The 13281-nt window shown below is 50.5% G+C and overlaps 1 protein-coding gene across 1 annotated transcript; it reads left to right on the top strand.

Moving 5' to 3' along the window:
* Window positions 1–1037: 1037 nt before the first annotated feature.
* On the top strand, window positions 1038–10234 carry Csrnp2 (cysteine and serine rich nuclear protein 2). The gene is made up of 4 exons (XM_051160353.1): window positions 1038–1289; window positions 3029–3288; window positions 7054–7350; window positions 9216–10234. The coding sequence occupies exons 1-4, from the start codon at window positions 1139–1141 to the stop codon at window positions 10134–10136; spliced, it is 1629 nt and encodes a 542-aa protein (XP_051016310.1). The 5' UTR covers window positions 1038–1138; the 3' UTR covers window positions 10137–10234.
* Window positions 10235–13281: the final 3047 nt, after the last annotated feature.

Genomic DNA, 13281 nt, shown 5'->3' with positions numbered 1-13281 from the left:
AGTGCCGTGCCTCAGCACACGTGGGTTTGGCTTTTCTCCAAAGATGGAGAAGGGGAAAGGCTTGTGCGGCCATGTTGGTGTACCCAGGCTTAAGTGTGACTTCCTTTTCTGCTTTTTCCTTACGGTTTCTTCTTAGAGGCCACAAAGTATAAAGCTCTGCTCTCTTCTTAGCACAGAAAGTGAGGAGAGACCATGAGAGCCTGAGGAAGAGTCTGGCTTTATTTTCGTGTGTGATGCTGGGATCAAACCTGGGGGCCTTGTGCCTGCTAGGCAAGCGTCTCCCACCAAGCCACGCCCAGAGCCAGTACATATTCTGATCCTGGCTCTTTTCTTTAGTACTAAATTTGCCCTTTCTGGGAGCCTGGTGGGACACTTCACACTCAGAAGATCTGGGTCAAGGGTTTTCCTGGCTGCCAATGTCCTTTAGAAGTAAGGGCCTGGAGCAGGGTTTTCCGAGGTGTGCTCCAGAGAGTGTCTGCCCCCAACACACTTGGCAAGCAGTGCCTCCATCACCGGCTGGGAAATCCAGCATTATTTTCTTCTAGCCTTTACCATGCTTATCAGAAGCTCTGTTATCAGTGGTTTTCTAAACTATTTTAACACAGGTCCTATTCTCATCCAAAAGGCTATTAATATCCGTGGAACTAGTTATTGCAGATATACGCTTGGGGAGATGCCAGGCTATATATTATCACTGGGATAAACACTCGGGTTTGGGAAGGCTGTGCTGTCAGGTCTAGTCTCTCCCAGTGCTGTCCTGTGTAGTGAGTGGTAGCCTGGGCCAGCGACTCCTGTGGCCTGTAGAGTGGAAGTGAGGCCACTGCTCCACTGGGACGGTGCTGCTGCAAACTCATTCTTCTGAGAGTAACTGAGGTTGAAGGGGCTGAAAGGAAGCAGGTACGAGAACACCAGAGTCAACAAGGACATGGTCTGGGCCAGAGAAGCCAGAGAGGGCCGGGCCAGGTGCTTAGGATTTATTAAGTTAGAGTGATGTGTTACAGACTTCCTCGGGGTCTGTCTCGGGGCAGCGTTGCTGACTCCTCTTCTCCCCAGGCAGAGTCCTAATGCTCCTGGCTAGCTGGCGGTGAGCAGCTGGGGACCGTCGTGGTCGGCTCCCCAAGGAGGTCTTCTGAAGCCAATGGATGCGTTCCCGGGCTCAGGGCTCAAGAGGAAGTTTGACGATGTGGATGTGGGCTCCTCAGTTTCCAACTCAGACGATGAAGTGTCCAGCAGTGACAGCGCTGACAGCTGCGACAGCCTTAACCCTCCTACGAATGCCAGCTTCACGCGTGAGTGAGCCTGAGCCAGCCTGTTTCTGTCCATGCTGGGAGCATGTCCTTGCTCTCTGGAAACCTTAGTGCTCCAACAGCAGAGGCTGCAGGGATTGATTCCACATGTGTTTTGTTTGGGGCGCCCAAATGGCGAGATTTGATGGAGGAAGAGGAGCTCACAGCTCTACCTCTACCTCAAAGCACTTTCCCAGAAGTTCAAGAAATTGTAACTGGCCAGGCGCAGTGACACACTCAGGGAAGCAGAGGCAGGCCAATCTCTATGAGTTCAAAGCCAAACTGGTCTACAAAGAGAGTTCCAGGACAGCCAAGGCTACATAGAGAAACCTTGTCTCAAAAAAAAGAAAGAAAGAAAGAAAGAAAGAAAAACAAACAACCCCCCACCCCAAAGAAGAAAGAATAAAGCAGTTGTAGCTGCAGCAGGAGTAGATGACTGGCCTGGACACCGGCACCTCTGGAGCTCTTCATTGCTAGGGTCTTGATCCTGTAGATCTCTGAGGGTTTGAACCCTGAAATGAAAGCCCTGAGGGTACCATTGATTCAGTTCAGAGCCGACCTGGCCTGAGCCCAGTGGCGTCTCCCAGCTCTCAAGATGTTCCTGTAAAGAACCTCTGATAGGCTGGGTGTGGTGGCGCACACCTTTAATCCCAGCACTCGGGAGGCAGAGGCAGGTGGATCGCTGTGAGTTCGAGGCCAGCCTGGTCTACAAAGTGAGTCCAGGATGGCCAAGGCTACACAGAGAAACCCTGTCTTGAAACCCCCCTGCCCCCCCCCCAAAAAGAACCTCTGATAGTAAGGGTCAAGGGTTGCTTTGGGACTGTGTCTGGTCTACAGCTTGTTTCTGTAGTTCTGTGGCAGCAGTCACACTATTGTTGTGGTTGTCTTCATGCACAAGCAGTGTGCTTGAGAAGTTGCAATAGAGACCTCAAGGCCTAAAGAGCCTAAAATATTTATCATCAGCCCCATTAGAGAAGATCCCCACTGTCCTGCCCAGCGGAGTCTCCTCTGCGGCAGAGATGCTCCTCGTCAGCGGAGTCCACGGGTGGCTATGGAGACATAAACTGAAGAGCTAAAGTTTTCCTTTTTTGTTGTTTTTGTTTGTTTGGTTGGTTTGTTTTTCGAGACAGGGTTTCTCTGTGTAGCCCTGGCTGTCCTAGACTCACTTTGTAGACCAGGCTGGCCTCAAACTCTGCCTGCCTCTGCCTCCTGAGCACTGAGATTAAAGGTGTGCGCCACCACTCCTGGGTTTTAAGAGCTGATTTTTTTTTTCTTTTTTTGTTTTTTGAAGCAGGGTTTCTCTGTATAGCCTTGACTGTCCTGGACTCGGATTTGTAGACGAGGCTGGCCTTGAACTCACAGTGATCCACCTGCCTCTGCCTCCCGAGTGCTGGGATTACAGGCGTGCGCCACCACACCCGGCTAAGAGCTGGTTTTTTAAAATTTAGTTTTAATTAGTTTAAATTATCACATGGCAATTTTTTTTCTCCTGAAAAGAGTACCTAGCATTCCCCAGTTGCTGTCTAAAAATAGAATTTGCGGCCAGCTACTTAGATAAAGTCAGTCTGGAGGCAGTGCTATGAACCAGCTGTGGTTCAAGGTTCCTTCCAGTTTTACATATGACTTAAGACTTGGAAATAGCTTCACATTTGGGAAGGCGTTAAAAGCCTAGATGAGTAAGAGCAGGTGCGAGCCCCGCACAGGCCGCCCTGGATTAAGGCCCATTTGTGCTCTGCTCACAGCCACCTCCATCCTGAAGCGGCAGAAGCAGCTGCGGAGGAAGAGTGTCCGCTTTGACCAGGTGACTGTCTACTACTTTGCTCGGCGCCAGGGTTTCACCAGCGTGCCCAGCCAGGGTGGAAGCTCTCTGGGAATGGCCCAGCGCCACAACTCTGTGCGCAGCTACACCCTTTGTGAGTTTGCACAAGAACAGGAGGTGAACCACAGAGAGATTCTTCGTGAGCACCTGAAGGAGGAGAAACTCCATGCCAAGAAAATGAAGGTGCCTGGGTCATGGGGTCTGGTGCTCCCTGCATGCTGAGGCCGAGGGGACCCACAGTGGCCAGGGATGATGTTGCATTTCATGTTGATCTTGACGAGCAGAGAGTGCAATTTATCGTTCTAATGGGAAGTCTCAGACTTTCAATCACATCTTGAGCCTCCTCCTTGTCATCTCTGGTGTCAGTGTCAACCAAAGATAAAAACTACTTTCCCAGACCAGAGAGATGGCTCAGTAGTTAAGAACACTGTCTGCTCTTCAAAAGGACCCAGGTTCAAATTCCAGCACCCACATGGCAGCTCACAACTGTCTGTAACTCCAGTTCCAGGGGACACCCTCACACAGACATACATGGAGGCATACACCATGTAAATAAAATAGTAAAAAAAATTAATCCCAGCACTCAGGAGGGAGAGGCAGGTGGATCTCTGTGAGTTTGAGGCCAGCCTAGTTCTACAAGTGAGTCCAGGACAGCCAGGGCTACACAAAGAAATTCTGTCTCAAAAAACCACCACCACCAACAACAACAAAAAAACCCCAAACCTACTTTCCCTGCGCTGTCCTTTCTCACTGCTTGTAGCAAGAATGTTTCTGTTGTTGTTTTTCGAGCCCGGGTCTCTCTGTGTGTAGCCTTGGCTGTCCTGGACTCACTCTGTAGACCAGACCGCAAGAATGCTTTTTAAGTATAACGTGAATACCCAACACTTACCGGGTCTGTCATGGTTGTCCTGAACAGAACAGTCTCTGAAAGTACACTGCCCTCTGTGACTACCACGTCATCACCCCAAAAAGCTAACAGTGTCTCCTCGGTGCAGAGAGCATTATCTCATAGTTAGATCCATAGACCAGCACCCAGTGTCCTGTGCGAGCACTCCTGTTCTGTGAAGGATCTGGGTTTGGTCCAGCACCCACATGGTGGTTCATGTGGCTGGACTGGAACTTGCTATGTAGACAGCTAGCTTCAGATCACTGGTAGATACCTGCCTGCCTCTGTCTCCCAAGTGCTGGTATTAAAGGCATACTCTACCAGACCTGGACAAATAAATCAGTCTTAAAAACCACTCCACCTGCTACCCTATAGGAACAGCAGCAGAAGACACGCAGACACCCACGCTCCACCTTAGTGCTGTTGACACTCCATCCGAGTTTCTATAAGTCCTCAAATTTCCAGCTCAGTGGTAGAGCTCCCACCTCGTGTATATGAAGCCTCAGATTCTGTCCCCAACTCAGGAGAGAGAAAATATGAATGAGAATGAACAACTAAGAATGAGAATTAATTTTGGGCAGGAAGCATGAGGTAGCTGCGCTATTTGTCGGGTGTAGACGACTGAACCAGTGGGGCCGAGTTGGAAAATTTGTGGCAAAGAATGACCAACCAGATCTCACTAGTTTTGTTCTTTGCGTGAGGCCTTACACCTGTTACTATGACTGTGACAGTCTTCCCTTTTTTCTGAGGAATTCCATCACTGACCCTGTCACCTTTCTGTTGCTACAGCAACAGCTAGACAAATAAACATTCTTCTCAGTCGCAGTGATGGCTCTGTCCCCCACGTGAGGCAGAGGAATGACCTAAGAGGTAGCATCCTCTGTCCCTAGGAGGACACACTGAGCGCCAGCCATGATGGCAGAGGGTGTCAGGAAACGCGCTCTCCTGCCTTTAGCACCCAGAAGGGCACAGTCTTGAAATTACATACAGACTTCGTCTCTCACGTGCCATTTACTTTTTGTTTGTTTTTGTTTTTGAGACAGGGTCTCTCTGTGTAGCCTTGGCTGTCCTGGACTCACTCTGTAGACCAGGCTGTCCCTGAACTCACAGCGATCCGCCTGCCTCTGCCTCCCGAGTGTTGGGATTAAAGGCATGCGCCACCACTGCCCAGCTGCCATTTACTATTGCTTTTCCTTTGGGGATATTCCAGTCAACTGTTGGAACTGTGTAGCTTTCATTACATGTACTTTTCTAAGATTTTAGTTTTGTTTTATCCATATGGGATTCATTACTGTTAGTAGTTTGCATTGGGTGGTGGTGGTTGCTGTGGTTTTGTTTGGGTCTCACGGGCAGGGAACGGCTTGGAGATTTTGCTCCTCTTGCTCCCACCGTTTGCTGAGTGCCGGGAGTTTTAAGCGTGAGCCACCCCACTGGGCTGTGACTTCTCTTTCCCTGACAATCCCTCGCTGTCCTGGCACTGTCTGGTAACTGCTGTGCGGCTCTGAATGCCCCTCTGTAGAGATCTGAATTCTCCTACTTCTCTCATCGATGTCCTTTGAGAGCAGCGAGAGTGCTGGGGTGAGCCAGTTCTGCGACACAGAAAGGGACCAGGCTCGCCTGGCGTACAGGGAATAGGCTGCAGGAGGCTGAGGAAGCCCACTCAGCTAGTTCCCCACAATGAACAGTGAGGTGCGTGGCTTACCAGTCAGCCTGTTGTTGCGTCACCCCTCTCACAGGAGTTGTTCCTTCCTAGCACCACTCTGGTTGTCTGATGAAATAAAGCAAAGGCTCCAGCCACTGGGATCTCAGTCTGCTAGCAGCTTCCAGAGCCCCAGGGGCTGGGGCTCCATTTTCTTTACTAGATCTGCTAGTGAGTTTGCAGACCTCATTCAGCCAGAAACTGTCTGCAGCCTGTCCTTCCACAGAGCCCTGCCCTGGCTTTCTGTCCTCTCAGTGCAGAGAACCCAGATTTCTGCTGATACACAGCACACACACACAGTGGTGTTCACACTGTCCTACTTCACACACACAGTGGTGTTCACACTGTCCTACTTCACGGAGTTTTTCTTTGAAGTTAAACAAGGGTTAGAAGGAAGAAAGAACACATTTCTTCTAGACCCCATGTTGGAAGTGGGTTGATGGTTGTTAACAATTAGCCGCCCTCTCCCTTAACAGTGAAATGCAGTTCTGAGCACACAGTAAGTGTGTATTGTATGGGGACTCCAGTTGATTGACAGTCACCTGGGAAGCTGGTGCCACAGTACAGTGCACCCTTTTTCTCTGAAGGTAGTTTTGGGTTCTCCAGTTCAAGTTGAGGGTGTTTTGCAAGGTTACCAGTATTTCTGAAGAACACTCGGCCACTGGTACACCATCAGCTCCACCTCAGGTGACAGTTCAGAAATGGAGAAACTAGGCCTAGAGAGATGGCTCAGCAGCTAGGAGCACTGGCAGCTCTTCCAGAGGACCTGGGTTCAATTCCAGCACCCACATGGCAGCTTACAACTGTCTGCAACTCCAGTTCCAGGAAACCCAACACCCTTGCATCCTCATTCATACAGGCAAAACACCAATGTGCATAAGTTAAAAATAAATAAATCATTAAAATATTTAACATTAAAGAAGAAAATGGAGGGCATGTTTGTGGAAATGTTATTTTCTAGGGGGAAGATGCGGCGTGTTTAAAATATCCCTGTAGACAGGATCTTGGGCTGTTGCTTAGCCTAGGCCCCGAGCCTCTGCGTCCTAAGCAGCTGGGTGACGGCTGGGTGCTGCCAGACCTGGCAGACAACGGCTCTGAGGACCTAGAACTCAGAAAGGTGCTGCCCCTGGTGCTGACAGGGTATTGTTAGAGCCAGATGAAGTTTCTGTCTTCCTGCTCTGATTTTTTAATCATGTCCTGTGCTGTCTAGTATGGCAACCTTTAGTTATTTTGGCTATTAAAATATATAATTAAATAAAAGCAAGGTCCTCTTACTCCACATTTCTGGTGCTCAGCTGTGGTGTGGGACAACACAGGTCCTGTTGCTAACGCCCCAAAGCTGGCCTTTCCTGTCTCCTGACAGCTGACCAAGAACGGGACCGTGGAGTCCGTGGAGGCTGACGGCCTGACACTGGACGACGTGTCGGACGAGGACATCGACGTGGAGAATGTGGAAGTGGATGACTACTTCTTCCTTCAGCCCCTGCCCACCAAACGGCGGCGGGCCCTGCTGAGGGCTTCCGGAGTGCACCGGATCGATGCTGAGGAGAAGCAAGAACTGAGAGCCATTCGCCTGTCTCGGGAGGAGTGCGGTTGTGACTGTCGGCTGTACTGTGACCCAGAAGCATGTGCCTGTAGCCAGGCTGGGATTAAGTGCCAGGTCAGTCACGTCTGGCCTGCGGTGGTATGTCTGCACCAAGAGTGGGGGGGCCCAACTTCACTGGTTGGGCGCCAGTGAAGACAGAGCTTCCCATCCTGAGAACAGGCTCCGGCTCCACAGCCCTCCCAGGGGAGACAAGCAGGCAGGTCCTCAGGCTGCGGAGCTGCCTGTTACCTTTTCTGAGATTCACCTCAGAGGATAAGCAGTTGGCAGCAAAGGGAGGAACAGAAGTTACCGTATTTATAAGTAGTGACTGAGATGACGGGAAACAGAAATGAGGTACCTGTGGATTCGATTATCTGTGCACATAGCATCTTTCTCCAATTTTATAAAAATTAAAATATCTTTGAGATTCCCTAATTCAGGACCAGACCTGATCTGGCATACTTAAATCCTTAGTTTCCTCAAAATATCTTCTTGTTGGCATTTTTGTTGTTGTTTTTGTTTCTTTTTTGAGACAGGGTCTCTGTGTAGTCTTGGATGTCTTGAACAATTTGTAGACCAGGCATGCTGGCCTTGAACTCAAGAGATCCACCTGCCTCTGCCTCCCTGAGTGCTGGGCTTACAGGTGTGTGCCACCATGCCCGGCTTAGCCTGTACTTTTGGTGTCTTGTTCTTGTTGGTATTCTAAGAGACTGTTTGAAACCCCCATTTCCCTGGAAACCCCCAGTACTGGCCCAACATTGAAAAACGGAGCTGTGCTGAGGGCACGGGGGTTGGTCCTTCAGCTCGTCCTGGCTTTGTTTAGTAACAGAGCTGCAGCAGATCTGGCCCTACGTCTTTGCCATGAAGCTCCTTTGTTGAGTCGGCCAGTCACAGCCCTGAGCTTAGCCTTAGTGACGGGTGGGGCTGGAGAGAGGCTTCTTTGGGGGAGAAGTGGGTCTCAGTCTAGGCTGGAACTGAATTTACTTTATAGCCAAGGATGGCTTTGAAATCTTGGTCATGCTTCCATATCCAAGTTCTGGAATTCCCGGGTGCATCGCCACACCTTAGGTCTAGGGGAGAATTCAATAAGCTGATACCATTCTTTCTGCTTGCTCTGTAATTTTTCTGAGTTGTGTTTTTGATATTAAGGAGAAATAAAGAGCAGAAAGCATCTTCTTTTTTTTTTTTTCCTTTAAAACTATGTAGCCCACCCTGGCCTGGAACTCCCCATATAGCCCAGGCTGGCCGCAAACTCAGTGATTCACCTGCCTCTGCTTTCTCTGCACTGGGATTAAAAGCGTGTGCCATCATGCCAGCACATCTCCTTTCTAGATGTTTCTGCCTGTAACTACCTTGGCTATTACTTCAGAACTACACTGGTTGCTCCTCAGGGAGAAGCAGGTGGTGAGGAGGAGCTGGTCACGGTGTGAACCTTTACTTGAGCACCTCAGCACTAAGGCACCTTTGTTTAGTTTCCCTCGAGTGTATTGAAGTAGCAAGAGCTCCACTCACTTTCCACGCCTGTCATTGCAGAAGGCTTGGCCCAGCCTTTTGCCTCAGTCACCCAGGTAAGTTCTGGGAGTCCCTGAGGCGCAGAAAAAACTCTGTGCACTGAGATGTCAGCACTCAGGTGGCACTGGGCTTGCTGACTGGAAGGAGCCTTTGGTGTGGTTCTTGTCTTTTTATTTAGAAGCAGAAACAAAGCCCAGGGGAGAGAATGGGCAACCCTCCTGAGACGCCGCCACTAATTAATGGCTGAGCCAGAGCTGAGATGCAAGTGGCCTGATGACTAATCCCAGGGCCTTAGCTTGAGCTGCATGCTATCTTTTGAATTGGTTGCGTCTCAAATCCCAACTGCCTGTGTGTGCCAGTTAATGTCACCGGTCTCCACTGTCAGAGCTATTGGTCTTATCTTGCACAACCTACTGTGTTCCCCTCAGGTGGATCGAATGTCCTTTCCGTGTGGCTGCTCCAGGGACGGCTGCGGAAACATGGCTGGGCGGATTGAGTTTAACCCAATCCGAGTGCGGACGCACTACCTCCACACCATCATGAAGCTGGGGCTGGAGGCCAAACGGCAGCTGAGCCGCGCAGCAGCCCCCGAGGACGAGCCCTCACCCTCTGCCGGCTGCAGCCTGCCAGGAGCGCAGAGCTCGGAGACGCAGGACTTCCAGGAGTTCATCGCCGAGAACGAGACTGCGGTGATGCACCTGCAGAGTGCGGAGGAACTGGAGCGGCTCAAGGCCGAGGAGGACTCGAGTGGCTCCAGCGCCAGCCTGGACTCCAGCATGGAGAGCCTGGGCGTGTGCATCCTGGAGGAGCCCCTGGCTGTTCCGCAAGAGTTGTGTCCGGGCCTTGCTGCCCCCATTCTCATCCAGGCCCAGCTGCCCCCGGGCTCCTCCGTCCTGTGTTTTACTGAGAACTCAGAACACTCGGCGGCCTCCCCGATGAGCAGCCCGTCGTACTTGAACAGTGGGCCTCTGGTGTACTACCAGGTAGAGCAGAGGCCGGTCATGGGAGGGAAAGCAGAGGCCGGTTCAGAGGAAGGCACAGCCTCCTTCCCCAAGGAGAAAGAGCTGAGTGTTTTCTCCCTCCCCGTTACCTCACTGGTGGCTTGCAGCCCCTCAGACTCAGCCTCCCTCTGTAAGCCAGAGGTGGGGAAAACACCCACTCTGGACAAACTATTGCCGGATGACTGTAACCGTAAAGGGCCTGAGAGTGACGAGTTCCACGCGTCTTGGTCTCCCTCGAGCCTACCTTTCCGAGCAGACAGTGAAGAAGGCTGTGGACTGCAGAACTCCCAGCAGAGCGAGGACCGGACCCCTGAGGACTCTGCCCTAGAACTCCCTCTGCCAGTGTGACCTGAGACAGACATTGCCCGTGCTCTATTTATTATCTCACGCCATTTCAGAGCAGAACTGCTGCTCCCAGGTTATTTCATTGGAAGCCCTAGGCACATGGGCAGTACGGCTGCTAGTACATGGATGCACCTCGGAGACCAGCCCCGCTGCGCTTCCACACTGAGCTCTGGCCACCAGAATGAAGATGTTATCAGAGTGAGCTGGGTAGCTCAGGCAGCTCTTGATTACGACTAGGGCCAGAACCAGGATGTGAGCACCTCCCCACAGGGCACAGGGCTCCTCAGACACCCCGCCTTGGCATATCAGTCATCAGTCGCACTGTTGGAATGGCCACTCAGCCGAGTCTAGGACGGGGCCGCAGAAGAGTCTCTGCTTCTATACAAAACTCCCAGGAGCTCTAAGCATTTACTCCACCGTCCCCCCCCCCCCACCTGTAACTGGTAAATAAGTTCATTTTCAACGTGTTTGGTGTTCCCTGACCAGCTCTGCAAACCAGGGCTTCCTGTCTGTAACTTGAATAGTTTCTTTCATATGTGCTTAGGTACTAGAGTTGAACTTTTCTGCCTTTTCCTCCATCCTTTTCCTTGAAAGAAAGGCAGATTGGCTTGGAATGTGGTAGAGTGAGGCTTGCGCATGAGGCAGGGGTCCAGTGTGGACCAGTCTGGAAGATGACTGTCTTGCTCTCTGACCTAGTGTGCACCACACACTCTTTTTGGGCAGTCTTGGCTGTGAATGGGATGTAAACTAGCACAGGTTGGTGGTGGCTCGGGACTCTCCAGCTGCTGCCCTCACCGCCCTTCTGGTGATGTGGGGTAGAGAGCACTTTGGGTGCCACTACAGTCCGTCCCCGAGAATGGCAGGTGTTCATTAGGAAGACTGGAAGTCAAGCTGATTCTTAGTTATGCCATAGGAGGAGTCAAGATCTCACCGTGACCGTTGACGTGTAGCCTGGGACCCTGACCCCACCCCTAACCTCAGGCAGTCGCTCTTGCTCCTCTCAGGACTTAAGTTCCTAGATTCCCCATTCAGCACTGAGCTCTTTATTGGCGGTGCTACCTCTGCCTCCTGGCTAAACAGAGGCAGCAGGAGCAAAATACTGATTTTTCTCCTATCATTCTCTACTAACCAAGAAAGAAACTTGTTTTCTTTTGGTTTTTTTGAGACAGGGTGTCGCTAAATAGCCCTGGCTGGCCTTGAGACTTGCTCTGTAGCCCTGGCTGGCCTCCAACCTGTGGCAGTCCTGACCGCTCATCCTGAGTGCTGGGGTTACAGGTGTGTGCCACCTCGCTTGGCTTTATTTATTTATTTATTTTTGGTGGGATAATAATAAGGCTGTAGTGTCAGAAAGCAAGCTTCACTGTGTGTGACTGCAGAGATACCTGGGAAACCTCTTGAGTCCTAAGCCTGGAGGACCTTATATTCAATGCAGACACTGTTCTAGCCCATTCTATACCACCTTTTCTTCCTGGTTTTATTGTTGGAGTTCCTAAAGAAGTCCATGGGTTCTCTCTCCAGCTTCACTAGCTATGCTAAGGAGTTACGGTGTTCTCACCCATGCTAGAACTTTCAGCTGAGCCTGGCTGATAGAGAAGACCCCTCCTGAAAGTTTGCTGGAAAGGAGCGGACTCAGCCCCTTTCCTTCTTAAGACTCCAACTTTCTTAGCCTTAGATTTGGATTCTCAGTAAGAAACAAAAAGACTAGTCAACCACCAAGATATTTGATAATTCCATATAACTCTAGTTTCCTATTCTAGACACTTTTCATTAATCCCACGCTCTGATGCACACTACCCCAGCCTCTGAGTGCTGTTCAGCGCTGACTGATGTCAAACAAAGGACCTTTCCTACAGTTAGTCCATCTCAGTTCTGGTGCTACCTGAGTTGGACAGAAATTATAGTCCCTGACTGCCAGGAGGGCCAGGCCGGTGACCACAGCAGCACAGCCAGGCCCCTCAGCCTAGGCCTAGGTGGGCTGTGGTCACGGCTGCAGCTCCTGTTACGCTGTCTCCTTGCACACTGCGCACAGGTCGTACTCAATGTGAACCCAAAGCTTGTCTGGCTCTCTGAAAACAATTTCTCCCTTTAGGTTCTTTACATTGTAATAATGCTGTATTTAAAAAAGATATTTAAATGTAATATTAAAGAAATATTCAAAAGACTGGTGCGGTGTTGTGTATCTTAGCAGGTGTGGTGGGCTGGTAAGAGAGGTGCTTCTTGCGCTGTTATGTGGAATAAACAGACTGTCCTGTCAGCCCCTGCTGCTGCGGCTATGCTGCCTGGCTGCCATCCTAGAGTGTCTAGTAGATGACGTGGAACAGCCCCTCCCAAGAACGTCCTGGTCCAGCCAGTTCAGCAGCCGTTAGTTTACGTCAGTCTTACGAAAGAAGCCTTAGGAATATGAGTGTACGTAAGTAATTCCCCAAAACCGGTTTCAGGCAGTCTTTACTTGGGTTTAAAACAGCGCTTCATGCATTTACAGTAAGTTATTACAAAACTACAGGGCATAGATGTACACAACAGTTAAACCCAGCTTGCTATCTTGATGCAAATATGGTCTCCCAGGGCCAGGCAGTAATTAGTACCTCACCGTCTTCTGACCCCTGGCCTAAAGGCAGGCACCACTGCTGGTTACGGATGGCTTAGTGCAACAGAGCGGAGGTAGCAAACATGTAAGGTCCTTAGGGGCTGGGTGACAGCCGGAAAATTAAGACAATGGGGACAAATGTAGAGGAAGGGCCAATCAGCCATTCCTTTTCACCTTCTTTAGAATGTTCCCATAAATTATTTTTTAAAAAAGAGGTTCAGATAATAATAAAAGGATAGTCCATGCTAGTAAAGAGAAAAAACATCCCTAATTTTGGTCCCATCAAAAAGGATAGGCCAGGCATAGTGTGGCTCGTGCCTCTATTCCCAGCCCCAGGAGGCAGAATTGTCTATCAGAATTAGCAAGAATTGAAGGCCAGTGGGCTACATAAGACTCTTATCTCAAAAAGGCCAAAGAGGGAAGGGGGGGGGGGGTAAGAAAAAACACTGGCAGGGCGTCAAGGCGCAGGCACAGGTGTTAGCACTGCAGGCTGAGCAGCACGGTTCTTGGCACCAGACACACTCAACAGGGAGCACCTGCACAGCCAAGCCTCCTCAGTTC

This window comes from Acomys russatus, chromosome 17 (assembly GCF_903995435.1).
Source record: "Acomys russatus chromosome 17, mAcoRus1.1, whole genome shotgun sequence".
Classification (NCBI taxonomy): Eukaryota; Metazoa; Chordata; class Mammalia; order Rodentia; family Muridae; genus Acomys; species Acomys russatus.
This window is presented reverse-complemented; position numbering and strand designations above follow the sequence as displayed.

Excerpts from the sequence above, each read along its gene's own strand:
- Csrnp2 (XM_051160353.1), top strand. The coding sequence starts at position 1,139 with ATGGATGCGTTCCCGGGCTCAGGGCTCAAGAGGAAGTTTGACGATGTG. Across the intron at positions 1,290-3,028 it reads TACGAATGCCAGCTTCACGC|CCACCTCCATCCTGAAGCGG; the intron begins GTGAGTGAGCCT and ends CTCTGCTCACAG. Across the intron at positions 7,351-9,215 it reads AGGCTGGGATTAAGTGCCAG|GTGGATCGAATGTCCTTTCC; the intron begins GTCAGTCACGTC and ends TGTTCCCCTCAG.